The 17,841-nt window shown below is 41.9% G+C and overlaps 1 protein-coding gene across 2 annotated transcripts in view; it reads left to right on the top strand.

Moving 5' to 3' along the window:
* Positions 1 to 17,841, top strand: part of snx25 (sorting nexin 25) — a 219,055-nt gene that overhangs the window by 136,302 nt on the left and 64,912 nt on the right. For both annotated transcript variants that reach the window (XM_078215054.1, XM_078215055.1), the window contains exon 7: positions 3,101 to 3,171. In XM_078215054.1, the coding sequence (XP_078071180.1) occupies positions 3,101 to 3,171 (71 nt within the window). The remainder of the gene's footprint in view (positions 1 to 3,100; positions 3,172 to 17,841) is intronic.

Below are 17,841 nucleotides of genomic sequence, written 5' to 3'. Positions count from 1 at the left end.
GCGAGGGAAGTTTTTCATGCAGAGAGTGGTGGGCACCTGGAATGTGCTGCCAGAGGAGGTGGTGGAAGCAGGCACATTAGCAACATTTAAGAGGCATCTGAATGGGTACATGAATAGGGAGGGAAGAGAGGGACACAGACCGAGTCAGGGCAGAATTTTTTTTTAGTTTAGTTAGGGCATCACGATCAGCACAGGCTTAGAGGGCCGAAGGGCCTGTTCCTGTGCTGTACTTCTTTGTTCTTTGTTGTTGCTCTTTGACAGTTAGGAGCAGGCCACTCAGCCCTTTGAGGCTGCTCTGCCATTTATTAAGATCATGGCTGATGAGACTGTAAGCTCCTGTCTATCCCTGATAACCTTTCACTCCCTTGTTTATTAAGAATATATCTAATTCTGTCTTGAAAACATTCAAAGATTCTGCTTCTTGAGGAAGGAATCCCAAAGACTTATTACCTGCTGAGAGAAAAAAAATCTCCTCATCTCTGTTTTAAATGGGCAGCCCCTTATTTTGAAACAGTGATCCCTAATTCTAGATTTTCCCACAAGAGGAAACATCCTCTCCACATTGACACTGTCAAGACCCCTTAGGATCTTGTATGTTTCAATCAAGTCGCCTATCACACCTCTGAACTCCAGCCGACATAAGCCTGGCCTGTCCAGTCTTTCTTCGTTTCTTAACCCACCCATTCTTGGTATTAGTTTAGTAAACCTTCTCTGAACTGCTTACAATGCATTTACATCCTTCCTTATATAGGGAGATCATTACTCTAGGCAATACTCCAGATGTTTACAACTGAAGCATAACCTCTGTCCTTTTATGTTCAATTTCCCTTATAAACAATAATATTCTATTAGCTTTCCTAATTACCTGCTGTATCTACATATTAATCTTCAGTGATTCATGCACTAGGGTACTGAGGTTTCTGTGATTCAGCTCTGCAATCTTCCACCATGTAGATGTGCTTTTTTATTCTTCCCACCAAAATGGACAATTTCATATTTTCCCTCATTATCCTCTATTTGCCAGATCTTTTGCTCACTTGCTTAATCTATCTATGTCCCTTTATAGTCTCCAATTGTTCTTTTCACATTTTACTTTCCTATCTATCTTTGCATCATCAGCAAACTTAGCAACCTTCCCTTTGGTCCAGGAAAAATGAGCACCAGGACTTTAATTTCAAAGCATTGAGGGATAGTGAATGAGTCTAAATGATTTCCTGAAACTTACTATTTGTTATTTTATCAAAGATGTGAAGAATGGACGATTGGAAGTTAGTGCAGGATAGGATAAGGATGGTTGAGTTTTGAATATGTTGCAATTTTTTTGAGGGAAGAGGATAGGAGGTTGGCAGGAAGACATGGAATAATGAGGCTTCCAGGCCACACAATCCTGGATCAAAGTTTTTTGCTGTGGTGTGGGCAAAGGAGTGAAAATAACTCCCCTTGGTAATGGATAGAATATGCTGTTTGAAACTCAACTCTGACTTGAACTGGACCCCAAGGTTTCATTCAACCCGGGTTAGTGATTGAGAGAGAAAGACTTGACTTTACATAGCACCGTACAATACCTATGAAAATGCCAAAGAGCTTTGCAACCAATTAAACTTTTGAAGTATGGTCACCATGATAAGGCAGGAATGACACAAACACCCATAAACAGCAATATGATAAGATGGTCTGTTTTAGTGATGTTTATTGATGGACAAATATTGGCCATGATACCAGGAATAACTCTCCTGCTCCTCTTTGAAATAATGTTGTGTGACCTTTCACATTCACCCGAGAGAACAGACAGGGCGTCGCTTTAACATTTTCGCCAAATGGTGACATTTGTAACATTGCAGCACTCCGTCAGTACTGCACTGGAATATCAACCTAGATTTTTGAACTCGAGTCTTGGAGTGGGACTTGAACCTGCAACCTTCTGACTTGGAGGCCAAGAGCATCAGATCACAGCTGATACTTATGCTCATGGTCATGAGCTAGTGGTTGAGGAGTGGCATGGAATTGGTAACAAGGAAGTAACGTTTATCATCGGCTGAAATCATGATTTCTGATTTCCTAATGTTAAGCTGGAGGAGATTTTGACTCCCACGTGCCAGGTAATCATAGAATCCCTACAGTGCAGAAGGAGGCCATTTGGCCCATCGAGTCTGCACCGACCACAATCCTATCCTGGCCCTATCCCCGTAACCCCATGTATTCACTCTGCTAATCCCCCTGACACTAAGGGGCAATTTAGCATGGCCAATTCACCTAGCCAGCACATCTTTGGGGCACATTGACAATCTGACAGCACATTGTGATAATGATGAACATAATGGATAGCTGGAATTAACTATAGACAAGCTGAAACCATGTTTCCATGAGGGCCATTGTGAGATGAGGAACTGGTGGGGAAATCGTATAGATAGATTTTGGGGACACTGGAGGAGTCTATATGGATGTGATGAGAATAGCTATTTATGCAGGTATATTAGCAATGTTTGGAAGGTAGGGTCGATGCTCCATGTGAAGCTAGTCCTATGGAGACAAATATCAGGTGTTGGAAGAAGGAAGGCATGGTTGAACATTCTGAGAATGTGAGAAGTTAAATCAGCCATTAAAAAATTTCATTGTGACATTTGTCCACAAGGCCAGAATCCTCAAATTTTACAACATGGGAGGCCTATTCGTTCATAATGTTAAAATAACTAACTCCTGCCCTTTCTTGACATCCTTTTAAATTTTTATTTATGAAATATTGATCTCCTTCCCATTTTAAAAGCAGTATGGATTCTGCTACAGCCATCATTTCATACAGGCATTCTGTGTCCTAAAGAAAATTGAACGAACTTCTTTGTTCTTTTGCTGGTTAATTTATGAATTCCAATTACTGACTCTTTGAACAGTGGACTGATAAAACCCCCTCAGCATTTTCAAAAGACTTGAACAAGTCGTTTAAAATCCATTGAGGAATTGAAACGTGAGTGTTGCAGTCAGGAGCCAGAACTCCAGCACTGTAGTTGTTGGTTTTTTTGTGTGTTTTTATGGAATTGTCAGGAAGTTGTGAATGCAAATAATTCTTAAGCCTAAAGAATTCAAAATTTTGTCTCTCAAACAGGTATCAAATTGTGGTTGAAATTATTCAGGCGACTACAATCAGTAGCTTACCTCAGATGAAGAAACCAAAAGGTAAGCATTCTACTGTATTCCTTTTTAGTACTCCCCCATGACTCTGCTCCTTTCACCACCTGCACAACCTCCGCATCCTTTGCAACAATAGAAGCTAGAAGCATGAGTAGGCCATTTGGCCCTTCGAGCCTGCTCCGCCATTCACTTTGATCATGGCTGATCATATTCAATATCCTGATTCCCCCCTTCTCTCCCATATCCCTTGATCCCTTAAGTCCCAAGGGCTATATCTAATTTCTTCTTGAAATCAGACAATCTTTTGACCTCAACTTTCTGTGGTAGTGAATTCCACACATTCACCCCTCTGGGTGAAGAAATTTCTCCTTACTTGAGTTCTAAAAGATTTACCCCTTATCCTCAAATTATGACCCCTAGTTCTGGACTCCCCCACCATTGGGAACATTCTTTCTGAATCTACCCTGTCTAACCCTGTTAGAATTTTACAAGTTTCAATGAGATCCCCTCTCTCTCTTCTAAACTCCAGTGAATGTAATCCTAACCGTCTCTCCTCATATGACAGACCTGTCATCCCAGGAATCAGCCTGTTAAACCTTTGCTGTACTCCCTCTATAGCAAGGACATCCTTCCTCAGATAAGGATACCAAAACTGCATACAATACTCCAGGTGTGGCCTCACCAACACCCTTTACAATTGCAGCAAAACATCTCTATCCCTATACTCATTCCTCTTGCTATGAAGGCCAACATACCATTTGCCGCCTTTACTGCCTGCTGTACCTGCGCGCTTACTTTCAGTGACTGATGCACTAAGACACCAAGGTCTCGCTGAGTATCCACCTCTCTCAATTTACACCTATTCAAGTAATAATCTGTCTTATTATTATTGCTACGATGTGGAGATGCCGGCGTTGGACTAGGGTGGGCACAGTAAGAAGTCTCACAACACTAGGTTAAAATCCAACAGCTTTTGGAGTGCTGTTCCTTCATCAGGTGAGTCGGATACTCACCTGATGAAGGAGCAGTGCTCTGAAAGCTCGTGCTTCCAAATAAACCTGTTGGACTTGAACCTGGTGTTGTGAGACTTTTTACTGTGTTATTGATACCAAAGTGGATAACCTCACATTTATCCACATTATACTGCATCTGCGATGCAAATGCCCGCACACTCAGCCTGTCCCCAAATCATGCTGAACCATCTCTGCGTCCTCCTTGCAGCTCACCCTGCCCACCTAACTTTGTATCATCTGCAAATTTGGAGATAATACATTCAGTTCCCTCTTCCAAATCATTCCCCCAGCACATAAGTCCCGGACATGCCCAGTTATGCCGTATTCATTATTTCTTGTGCAGTAACTGGGTTTGGCCCACTTATTTTTGTGCAGTGCAAATGAAGATAATATCATTGTGGTTACCTCTCATTCTCCTCCCGTACCTACTCCAAGTTTATTCCCCCCACCCTCTAACTTTTAAGATGGTGGCTATTACTTGATTTCCACAGACAATGGTGGCACTCGGTTGTTGTTCGTGTGCTTGTAGCCTGTTCTATTGTGAGACACCATCACTAGTGAGACAAACTGTGCCTTTAGCCATGAATAGTCCCACAGGAGTGACCACTTATCACCAGAACTGGGATGGCTGGCCAGTTGCTTCTCCTTTTTTGGCTACTTGTTTTCAAATTGTTAATTGTGCTGATCCATTGTCATCCTGGCTTATGTTCAGTGGAGCAGTGCAGAACAGACAGCAGGAGAATTGATGCGCCCCATATTTTCACTCCTGCATTCCACATAGACTGTGGCTAAAATGAGTTTTTTTTCACATTACTTACTGAATTGTAGATCTTGCCAAAGACTGCCAGAAGGGAATTACAATTGATTTCATTCACTGTTGTTCATAAGTGAATGTCAGTGCAGGAATTGATAACCGGGTCAACACAGTCTCTGTTGTCAAACTTAGCCGGAAGCATTGATGTTCATAGTTCTCTTTGTTGCTGTTTAAAGCTTAGATTAGAGCATATGAATCTTTTGGTAACAGTTGTTAGTGCAAGGAGGTGGTAAAATATCTGTGGCATGAAGTTGCTTCCTTTGCTTGAAATTAGACTCTCTGAAGAGTATTAATAATTAATATTATTAGAACAGACCATCCACTGGAATGATTTTGAAGTACATCAGTGCCTAATAAGCTAAGTGTTCATATCCATTAGTCATTGCATGGGAGAGAGCACTGGAAGTATGTTCCGGTTTTTTGAGATGTGACTTGAGGGTTGAATGATAAAGATCTGTGGGAACTGAAGGGAAATGTTAAATGTATTTCCTAGGTCTCTCCGTCGCATGTAGTCCTGCCCTAAAAATATATTTCTCGCCTCTCCATGTGGCTCTCTTACTGGAAATGTTATCCTACCGACCCACCACTTGTGGGTTATTGGATAAAAGCAAATTACTGCGGAAGCTGGAATCTGAAACCAAAAGAGAAAATGCCGGAAAATCTCAGCAGGTCTGGCAGCATCTGTAGGGGGAGAAAAGAGCTGACGTTTCGAGTCCAGATGACCCTTTAGTGGGAGATTTTTATACTTCAAGGTAAGGGAATGAAAGATGCATCATAGCCACAAAAACAAGGGGAAAGGCTGCTAATGGCAGCCCATAGAGAGAATAAAAGGTGTAAATGGCGAATAGGCAGAGAAGCTGAAATCAGAGGGTAAACTGACAGATGAAGGTGCATGCGCGCGTGTGTGATGAGATGCTGTTCCTCCAGTTTGCATTGTGCTTCACTGGAACATTGCAGCAGGCCAAGGACGGGCATGGGAGCAGGATCGTGTGTTAAAATCATTGTGTCATCTGCCACTGAAAACTGCTTTCCATTCGCAAAGAGGCCCAACAGCCATTGCCCTTTGTTTCCTGTTGCTAAACTAATCTGGATCCAACTTGCCACATTCTCCTGTATCCCATGGCATTTCACTTTTCTGACCAGTCTGTCTTGTTACATACGTTACGAAGATCCATGTAGACAGCATCCGCTGCACTATTCTCATCAATCCTTCTTGTTACTTTGTCAAAAAATTCAACTAAATTAGTAAGACACTATCTTCCCATAACAAAATCCTGCTGACTGTCCCTGATCAAAGTGACAGTCCCTGATTCGAAGTGACAGTTTATCCTGTGTCTCAGAATTGATTCAAATAATTTGCTCACCACCAAAGTCAGACTGACCAAGCTATAATTTTCTGGCCTATCCCTTGCATCCTTTTAAAATAATGGTACAACATTCACAGACCTTCATTCCTCTCGTGCCTCGCCTGTGTCTCATAAGGATTGGAAAACGATCATCAGGGCAAATGCTATTTCCTCCCTGGCTTCCTTTAATATTCTGCGATACAGTCCATCCCGTCCTAGTGATTTATCTGCCTTCAAGAATGTCAGTCCCTCCAGTACTTCCTTACTCATAATGATTATTGTGTAAAATGTTTCACATTCCCCCTCTTTAACTAAAATGCTTGCATGATTCCTTTCTTTGGTGAAGACAGACTCATTGAAAACCTTGCCCACATCTTCTGCATCAACGCATAAGTTACCATGCACATCTCTGATATGCCCTGCCCTTTCCTTAGTTATTCTGTTGCTCTTCATGTTCTGGTAAAGCATCTTTAGGTTTACTTTGATTTTATCTGCCAATTTTTAAATGTTTCCTCTTGTTGCTTTCCTAATTTCCTTTTTTAAACTTGTTTTTTTTTTCTGCTTTATCTTGCCCTATTTACTTCTGGATAACCAAGACTCTAGATTTGGCAGCAGTCCCCTTTTTCTTTGTGGGACAAACAAAGAACAATACAGCACAGGAACAGGCCCTTCGGCCCTCCAAGCCCGCGCCGCTCCCCGGTCCAGGATTGAATCCTGAATCCAGGATCCCCGCCCAATTTTCCAGCCTATCTACATACCAATATCCTATCCACCGAGCTGTCCCTCACAGCTACGATGCTTTGTTCATCACAACCTATTAACTCACCCCCACCCCCCCATTCCAGACCATGTGATCTCCAGGGAGAGACATGTCTACACTGCCCGCAGTGTCTCATTTTTGAATGTCTCCGACTTGTCTGTCGCTGATTCCTCTTCAAGTAGATGGATCCAGTCAACTCCCATCAACTCATCTTGCATTTTTGTAAAATTTGTCTTCCCCAATTTAGAACTTTTGCTCCTGTTCTATCTTTGTCCTTTTTCCATAATGATGCTAAATCTTAACTGTACTATAGTCACTATCTCCAGAATGTTCCCCCACTTGCCCAGCTTCATTTTCTAAGACTAAATCTGGAATTGCATCCCCGCTCATTGGGCTTGTAATGTGTTGGCTAAAAAAGTCCTCTTGAATGCAATTCAGGAATTTTAGTTCCTCTGTGCACTTCACACAGGTGATATCCAAGTTGGTATTAGGGTAGTTGAAGTGTCCAACTATTATTACCCTATTGTTTTGTACTGAGAAATTTGCCTACATACTTGCTCTTCTAACTCCCTTCCAATTTTTAGGGATCCGAAGTATGATGATACTGTACCTTGAAGAAATATATGCATATCATGTTTCTTGGAAGGGGTATGTTTAAAATTCAGATCTGTTTTGCAGGATGCCGATTTGTCTGGCAAAACCTTTAAATTGGTAGCTGGGAGCACAGGCTAAGTACTCATTTTAGACCTGGAATGTTTGCTTTTAGCAGAGCTAATGAATTTGTGTTTACTTGGGTCTCCGCTGGGGGTTTCAGCATAGAGTTTTGATTAGGTTGATTGACAGGGACAGTGTCATGTACTTAAAGGGAGGAGTTAAACTTGCAGGGAAGAAATACAATTTCAGTTACATTTTTAAAGACAAGCAGTTGCTGTTTGGACTCCAAGGAGAGACAGGTGTCTCTCTGTCCATCTCTCTCTCTCTCTCTGTGCGTATGCCTGTGTTTTGTGAACTACATTTAAAGAGAGGCTTAAGTCTAGAAGAAGAATATTTCTTGAATTGGAACTCATAGTGATATGGTAGCAGTTAAGAATTGCATCTGGTCATGTTTAAGTATTGTTCAATTGTTAAATGGTAAGTCATTTGTTATATTTAAACGATGTTGTTAAATAAAATTTGTTTTGATTAAAAACTCCCGTGTGTGTCAGTAAAATCGCACCTGGAGTGAAATATCATATCCCCATATTAATTCCAAGATAGTAAATTGTTGGGGTCTAGTCTAAATTAGTGGTTTCACTTGGGGTTTCTGATCTGGTATCTTAACAGTAGTACACTTTTAGTAATATGGCTGCTCCTTTTCTATTTCTGAGCTCCAAATTCTTCTCTTTTTTTTTGTCTTTCTCAAGAAATTGCATGACTTGGATAATGGTTCAGTGGTGATGAATGGCTGCCTTGTAGCTGGGCAGGCAGTTTAGAACATAGAACATAGAAAGCCACAGCACAAACAGGCCCTTCGGCCCACAAGTTGCGCCGATCACATCCCCACCTCTAGGCCTATCTATAGCCCTCAATCCCATTAAATCCCATGTACTCATCCAGAAGTCTCTTAAAAGACCCCAACGTGTTTGCCTCCACCACCACCGACGTCAGCCGATTCCACTCACCCACCACCCTCTGAGTGAAAAACTTACCCCTGACATCTCCTCTGTACCTACCCCCCAGCACCTTAAACCTGTGTCCTCTCGTAGCAACCATTTCAGCCCTTGGAAATAGCCTCTGAGAGTCTACCCTATCCAGACCTCTCAACATCTTGTAAACCTCTATCAGGTCACCTCTCATCCTTCGTCTCTCCAGGGAGAAGAGACCAAGCTCCCTCAACCTATCCTCATAAGGCATGCCCCCCAATCCAGGCAACATCCTTGTAAATCTCCTCTGCACCCTTTCAATGGCTTCAACATCTTTCCTGTAATGAGGTGACCAGAACTGCGCGCAGTACTCCAAGTGGGGTCTAACCAGGGTCCTATAAAGCTGCAGCATTATCTCCCGACTCCTAAACTCAATCCCTCGATTAATGAAGGCCAGTACGCCGTACGCCTTCTTGACCGCATCCTCCACCTGCGAGGCCGATTTAAGAGTCCTATGGACCCGGACCCCAAGGTCCTTCTGATCCTCTACACTGCTAAGAATGGTACCCTTCATATTATACTGCTGCTTCATCCCATTGGATCTGCCAAAATGGATCACCACACACTTATCCGGGTTGAAGTCCATCTGCCACTTCTCCGCCCAGTCTTGCATTCTATCTATGTCTCGCTGCAACTTCTGACATCCCTCCAAACTATCCACAACACCACCTACCTTGGTGTCGTCAGCAAACTTACCAACCCATCCCTCCACTTCCTCATCCAGGTCATTTATGAAAATGACAAACAGCAAGGGTCCCAGAACAGATCCCTGGGGCACTCCACTGGTCACTGACCTCCATGCAGAGAAAGACCCCTCCACAGCCACTCTCTGCCTTCTGCAGGCAAGCCAGTTCTGGATCCACAAGGCAACAGCCCCTTGGATCCCATGCCCTCTCACTTTCTCAAGAAGTCTTGCATGGGGGACCTTATCGAACGCCTTGCTGAAGTCCATATAGACCACATCCACCGCTCTTCCTTCGTCAATGTGTTTGGTCACATTTTCAAAGAACTCAACCAGGCTCGTAAGGCACGACCTGCCCTTGACAAAGCCGTGCTGACTACTTTTGATCATACTAAACTTCTCTAGATGATCATAAATCCTGTCTCTCAGGATCCTCTCCATCAACTTACCAACCACTGAGGTTAGACTCACCGGTCGGTAATTTCCCGGGCTGTCCCTGTTCCCTTTCTTGAATATAGGGACCACATCTGCAATCCTCCAATCCTCCGGAACCTCTCCCGAGAGTCTCCATCGACGATGCAAAGATCATCGCCAAAGGCTCCGCAATCTCCTCCCTCGCCTCCCACAGTAACCTGGGGTACATCCCATCCGGTCCCGGCGACTGACCAACCTTGATGCCATTCAATAGTTCCAACACATCCTCTTTCTTTATGTCCACATGCTCGATCCTTTCTGTCCACCGCAAACCAGCAGTACAACCACCTAGATCCCTTTCCACCGTGAATACCGAGGTAAAGTATTCATTAAGCAGCTCCGCCATTTCTAACGGTTCCGCACAAACTTTTCCCCCTTCACCTTTTAAGGGTCCTATGCCTTCACATCTCATCCTTTTACTCTTGACATATTTGTAGAAAGCCTTGGGATTCTCCTTAATCTTACCCGCCAAGGCCTTCTCATGACCCCTTCTCGCTCTCCTAATTTCCTTCTTAAGCTCCTTCCTACATCCCGTATACTCCTCTAAATCCTTAACACCTCCTAGCTCTCTGAACCTTCTGTACGCCTCTCTTTTCTTATTCACCAGGTTCATCACAACCTTCGTGCACCACGGTTCCCGTACCCTACCAACACCCCCCTGTCTCATCGGAACGTTGTCATGCAGAGCTCCAGACAAACATTCCTTGAAAATCCTCCACTTTCCTTCGGTACTTTTCCCCAAGAATGCCTCCTTCCAATTTACCCGTCTAATTTCCTCCCTGATGACACTGTATTTCCCTTTACTCCAGAGAAACACTTTCCTAGCCTGCCTGATCCTATCTCTTTCCAATGCTATCGTGAAGGAGATAGAATTATGATCGCTATCCCCAAGATGCTCACCCACCGAGAGATCCTCCACCTGTCCAGGTTCATTAGCCAGCACATTGTTTGTTGAACAATCTGGTATTTCCCTATCCTTTTCCTATGTTAGTATATGGGGAGATGATAGTGGGACTAAACTCACATTTAGTCTCCAAGAAAGAATGGACAGGGGAGCAATTGATGAGAAAAGAATAAAATTGATCCATTTTTAAATATTGGCTTCTTTCAATTGCACTTGTTGCAATAGTGAAGTAGACATTTGGCACTATCACAGGGAGAATCATTGTACTTGCGCCTGTTAATTCGCCTGGCCTGTGTATTTGCAGCTTAATGCTCACAAGCATGACATGATCCATGACAAGCATAAACTATTAGACTTGAGTGTGGTGGAAGGATACTCAAAATATTGACTATTGTGTTTAAGGTATAGGATTTTAGAATGGAGGTCAGGAAAACTTTTGAATTCCTGATGGAGGCCAAATGGATTGGATTCATAATAGATGTGTGACATAGGGAGGGTTTTTTTTTTTCTATTTTGTTTACCTCAAGGGAAAGGTATCTTTGTTTTAAGGTTATGGTGTGCTGTTCTTCAAAAACTGCTTCAAAGGGTTGGGGATTTTTTTGGCACTCCAGTGTTTAGCAAGGAAGATTTGCATCCTGCCTGAAGCCATGCCATAATTAACGCAGACTGACAGACTCAGAAGCCAGCTAAAGTAGAAGTGCAGATGATGAAAGGTACTGTTTACACTCGGTGACAAATGAGTTGCTCACATCAACAAATGACTCGAGCTACATCTGAGTTTACAGCATGTTTCCTATATAGCTTATTTTTACACTAAAATTATGTACTTTGATCCCCAATAATAGCTTGCTATAATCAAGCTCAAATATTGCTGGTAGAGGATTGTTAGGAGCACTCATGGGTTTTCAATAGATTGCATCATCCTGATGTACTAAGTCCATCTCACAAGATTTTCGTTGAAGCAGCAAATGTTGATAACACAATGCTTGAAAGAGTCATAATTTAATGGACCTATAATAATATGCTGACATATGGACTTGTAAATTAAGAGTAGGTCGCTTGGCCCTTCGAGCCTCTTCTGCCATTCAATAAAATCGTGGCTGATCTGATTGTAACCCACATTCCTATCCACCCTTGATGACTTTTCACCCACTTCTTAATGAAGAATTGATCCAGCTCTGCCTTTAAAAATATTCAAAAACTTTGCTTCCACTGCCTTTTGAGGAAGAGTTCCGAAGACTCACGACCCTCTGAGAGAAAACATTTCTCCTCATCCCCGTCTTAAATTAGCGACTCCTTATTTTTAAACAGTGATCCCTAGTTCAAGATTCTCCCACAAGAGGAAACATCCTCTGCACACCCACCCTGTCAAGACCTCTCAGGATCTTGCATGTTTCAATCAAGCCACCTCTTACTTTTCTAAACTCCAGCAGATACAAGCCTATCCTCATCAGACAACCTGCCTGTTCTTGGCATGAATCTGGTAAACCCTCTCTGAACTGCTCCTAATGCATTTATACCTTTCCTTAAATAAGGAGACCAATACCGTACACAATATTCCAGATGTGGTCTCACTCATGCCCTGGACAACAGAAACATTATCTCCCTACCTTTGTAAGCAATTACCGCTGCAATAATGATAGCACTCTATCAGCTTTCCTAATACTTGTTGTACTTGCATACTCGTCTGTTGTGATTCATGCACTCAGGCACCTGTGTCCCTCTGCATCTTGGAGCTCAGCAATCTCTCCCATTTAGACAATATGCTACTTCTTTATTCTTCCTGCCAAAATGGACAATTTCACATTTTCCCTCATTATACTCCATTTTCTCCATCTTTGCTTACTTACCTAACCTATCTATATCCTCATGTAGCCTCCTTGTGTCCTCCTCACATCTTACTTTCCTACCTATCTTTGTGTCATCACCAAATTTAGCAGCCATACCTTCATAAGTCCCTTTGTCTAAGTCATTGACATGAATGTAAATAAGTAAGTAAAAGTTGAGGCCTCAACGTTGATCCCTGTGGCACACCACTTGTTACATCCTGCCAACCAGAAAATAACCCCTTTTCTGCCTACCCTCTGTTCGCTAGCCAATCTTCTATCCATGCTGATATGTTAACCCCCTCCCCTATAACATAAACTACTTATTTTCTGCAATAACCTGTGATGTGGCACCTTATCAAATGCCTTTTGGAAATCTAAGTACATCCACTAGTTCCACTTTATCCACAGTCTGTTACTTGTTCAAAAAAACTTCAGTGAATTGGTTAAACATGATTTCCCTTTCACAAAACCATGTTGGCTCTGCCTGATTACCTTGAATTTTTCCAAGTGCCCTCTCATGTCTTTAATAATAGCTTCCAACATTTTCCTCTGACAGATGTTATGCTAACTGGCCTGGAGTTTCCTGGTTTCTGTCTTCCTCCCTTTCTGTATAAAGGAGTTACATTCACTACTTTCCAATCGAGTAGAACCTTTCTGAATCTAGAGGAAATGAAATTAAAACCAGTGCTACAATTATCTCACTAGCCACTTTAAGACCCTAAGATAAAGTCCATCAGGTCCTGAGGACTCATCAGCCCCCTGCTCCAACATCTGTTTATTATGACTTTAACCTGGTGTTGTTAAACTTCTTACTGTATTATCACTTCCCCAGTGATTATAATTTTCTTGGTGCTCCCCCACCCTTTCTGTTTGCATTTTTACAGCTATTTCTGAGACGATACTGATGTCCTCTATAGTGAAGACTGATGCAAAATACCTGTTCAATTCATCTGCTATCTCCTTATTTTCCATTTATTCCTTGACGACCAACGCTCACCTTTTAACTTTAAAAAAAAATCTATTGAAACCCTTACCAGCTGTCTTTGTTTCCAGGTAGCTTTCTCTTGTACCCTAATTTTTCCAAAGCCTAACACTGCTCCTTGTGGTACACCACTCGTTACATCCTGCAACCAGAAAAAGACCTATTCATGTCAACTTTCTGTTTCCTGTTATATATTTGAATTTACAATTGCGACATTGCTGACAATCGTTCAGTTCTCAAATTCTCCTTAAAGCTAATAACTCTGAGATTATTGCCACTTATTTAAATAAATAAAATCTTTAAAGTTAAAATTCTTGTCTATTACAACTGCTAACATTGGTCAGGTTTATTTCTCATTAGTTTAGATTTTAGGTTTCTGATTTTAAAAAAATTTCTGAGTGATGAATAACAAAAATGTTACCATGCAAATCTGTTCTCAATTTAAATATTCTTTTGGGGCAATGTGATTATGAAGTCACCATGATCATTTTAGCCCATCTACCTCATGATGTCTCTAAATGAGCTTGTTTGAATGAAATAATCATCTATTTGGTGTAGGGTGGAAGGGAAATTCTAAATATGCCATTGAATATTTCAGTCATCCCAGCTGGTGTCCTTTTACCCTGCCTCACTCCAATGCATGGGCTATTATACTTCAGCTGGTATCATAAACGTCTCTGACCACTGGTATAGAATACCTCAATGTTCACAGCGTAGTTGACGTCTGTTGTTCAAAGCCAAATAATTTGCTGCGACGCCTGTAAGCCATTGCATGGCTGACAAAGGCTGCATCACAGAATGTGCAAAGATTACAGTTATACTACGCGACTATTGCAATATAAGCAGTAAGTAAAATTACACTTCCCAAAAGTTATTATGCAATTCAAGGCCTTGTGTCTAGGCTGTCCTGTCCTGTCTCTTCTATTATACAGCACGGTGGCAGTCGTTAGCACTGCTGCTTCACAACGCCAGGGACCCGGGTTCAATTCCAACCTCAGGTGACTGTCTGTGCGGAGTTTGCATATTCCGCTCGTGTCCATATGGGTTTCCTCCAGGTGCTCTGGTTTCCTCCCACACTCCAAAGATGTGCAGGTTAGGTAGATTGGCTATGTTAAATTGCCCTGTAGTGTCAGGGGTATTAGCAGGGTAAATACATGGGTTTACAGGGATAGGGCCTGCGTGGGATTATTGTTGGTGCATACTCAATGGGCCGAATGGCCTCCTGCACTGTAGGGATTCTATGAGAGGCCGTAAGATTTCTTCATGGCTTCAACCTTGACCTAGCGTGCTCCCATACCCATTCTTCTGATGTTACAGCTCCAGTTCCCTGATTTCCTCCTGGTATAAGTTATGAGAACTCCCTCACTGTGAGTCTTCCATTTCTTTCTGCTTTCTAATTCAGCTTCGAGACCGGCCCACTCCCAAACTAACTAAACTCCCTCCTAGCCAATGCATTCCCTGAACTTCTTTGTCAACTCCTTTACCCTTTCAAAAAGATTCTAAACATCCAGTGAGTATATTTTCTAAATTAAAGGAATTGCTACTGGGCATGTTCAATTGAGTATAGCATATAATATTGTATAAATAAAAATATTTTGAAGGAATAAAAGTAATCCTTCAAGAAGGATACCCATATAAAGTACAAAAAAACTCAGGATTGTACACCGAATATTGAAAAAAAAACAAAGTTGATGGGAGCAAATACAAATCACTAGTAGATGTGTAATAACTCAGATTTAATGTTCTCTTTAATATTTAGAAACATAAAAGATAGGAGTAGGAGGAGGCCATTTGGCCCTTCGAGTCTGCTCTGCCATTCATTACGATCATCCTTCTCAATAGCCTAATCCTGCTTTATCCCCATAACCTTTGATCCCAATCGCTCCAAGTGCTATATCCAGCCGCCTCTTGAATAAATTCAGTGTTTTGGCATCAACTACTTCCTGTGGTAACGAATTCCACAGGCTCACCACTCTTTGGGTGAAGAAATGTCTTCTCACCTCCATCCTAAGTGGTCTACCTTGAATTTTAGTTATGAGCAATTCCATGGGAACAATTAGTTTTTTTTTTAAAAGCACTGGACTGAATAAAACAAAATTTTTTAGTCATACTTTTCATTGTAACAAAGTGCCTGAATTTACAAAGATGAAAAGCAAATCTGCGCAACTGAAAAACACCCAACTATTAGACAAGGAAGCCCTTCAGCTCCTTGTCACTGATGGGACCTCATGATTTTTCATTATCCATCATTATGACTTCTGTACAGTATTTATTTAGCTGAATAATTTATGCTGTGATTACAGTCATTAAAATGTCTGGCAATCTTATTTCTGTTTCAATGAGAAATTCAGGAAGATAAATTGAAGCAGGTACAAACAGCTTGTGCAGTGTTATTGAACATTAGAGTTGTAAACAGCTGCAAATGACATTAAACCTGTTGTCATAACATTATTCTGTAATAAAGAGATAACTCTGGATTATTACACAATTGGCTATTTTGGGCAAGAAAGACTGGTCTTTTTATTTCATTGATTGATTTACCAAGTGCTTCACTAAAATGGATGTGGTGATTTGATTTAATAATTCAGAGCAAGCCAAGTTCTGAACCATTGCTTGTAATAGCGATTTTTTTTGTGCAATGCATGCAGCGGCTGTGCTTATTCCATTATGTAAATGGGTTTCCATTTCATTTACTTATTGATTTATTAAGAATTTTGAACAGAAAGAAGATGCAGTACTGGCATTTGCTACCATGTAGAAGTCATCTAAAAAATTCTCCTGGGTTTCAACTCTAAACAATTTTGTTAGGAAAGATTTTGCTCCTCTTCTGTAAGGTGCAACTTTTGTCCCAACACACTGTTGCAATTCTGGCTAAAGGGGATACTTTGAAGAATGGGGTGGGGATCTCTTCAACCCTGCCCATCCAGCCAAAATTGGAGGAAATTGAAATCATCTGTGGGACTTAGTTGAGGTTTTGCCCCCTGGCTGCAGGTGTTGACTTTAACCTGTGCATTTGCTGCATTGGACACTCACCTCTGAACCCAAAGGTTATAGGTTCAATTTTCAGTTCAGAAAGTTGAACATAATCTCGACTGATAAATGCCTCATGCACAGCTGAGTAAGTGCTATACTGTTAGCGGTGCCATCATTCAGATTCTGCTCTCTTGATTTAATGTCAATGCTCCATGGTCTATTTTGTAGAAGAGCAGAATGTTGTGTTATGGCTGATATTTATCCCTTAATCAGCATCTACAAAGCAGGTGGGTTTATCTCACTTCTGTTCTTGGGACCTTGCTGTGCACAAATCGAACACCCTGTTTCCTACATTACAGCAGCGACTGCAATTCAGTCATTGGCTGGAAGATGCTTTGGGATGCCTTGTGTTCTGAAGAGCAACAGTTAGATTTTCTCTTGTTAGAAATGGTCATTGCCTGGCACTTGTGTGGCACAAATGTTACTTGCCACTTGTCAGCCAAAGCCTGGATATTGTCCAGGTCTTGAAGCATTTGAATATGGCTTCAGGAATGTGATGGTATACTTTCCACTGGCCTGGATGAATGTAGCTTCAACAATACACGAAATGTTTGACACCATCCAGGACAAAGCAGCCCACTTGATCAGCAACTGATCCATCACCTTAAACATTCTCTCACTCCACCATTGGTGCAACCTGCCAAGGCTCTTTAGACAGCACCATCCAAACGCACCACCTCAACCACCTGGATGGACAAAGGCAGAAGCTACATGGGAATGCCCACCACCAGCAAGATTCCCTTCAATTCACACACCAACCTGATTATTGTTGCATATTCTCTGGCGCTGAATAGAACCCTGGAACACTCGGTGGGTGTGCCTCCATCACATGGACTGCAGCAGTTGATGAAGCAGTCCACCACAACCACCACCTCAAGGGCAATTCGGGATGGGTAATAAATGTTGGCCTTGCCAGAGATGCCCACATCCCAAGAACAAATTTTTAAAAAATGGTGCAAATGCCTCGAGGGACAAAATGGCCCACATCTACTCCTAAATTTTTATGTTCTTTAAAGTTGGGATCTGCGACCCAAAGAATATTTTTACACTTTTTCTTTTCCTATTTTTCCTATGCGACACCTGCTCCACTGAACCTCATAAGGAATGTCTCTCCTCCCCAGGTTTACCTCCAACTGCAAAGCCATTTCGGATCCCTGCCTTGCCTCTTATCTGAGTGCCAGGGACCGTTTCATTGG

This window comes from Mustelus asterias, chromosome 6 (assembly GCF_964213995.1).
Source record: "Mustelus asterias chromosome 6, sMusAst1.hap1.1, whole genome shotgun sequence".
In the NCBI taxonomy this organism is placed as follows: Eukaryota; Metazoa; Chordata; class Chondrichthyes; order Carcharhiniformes; family Triakidae; genus Mustelus; species Mustelus asterias.
The sequence above is the reverse complement of the archived record's forward strand: the minus strand, read 5'-3'. Positions and strand labels throughout refer to the sequence as shown.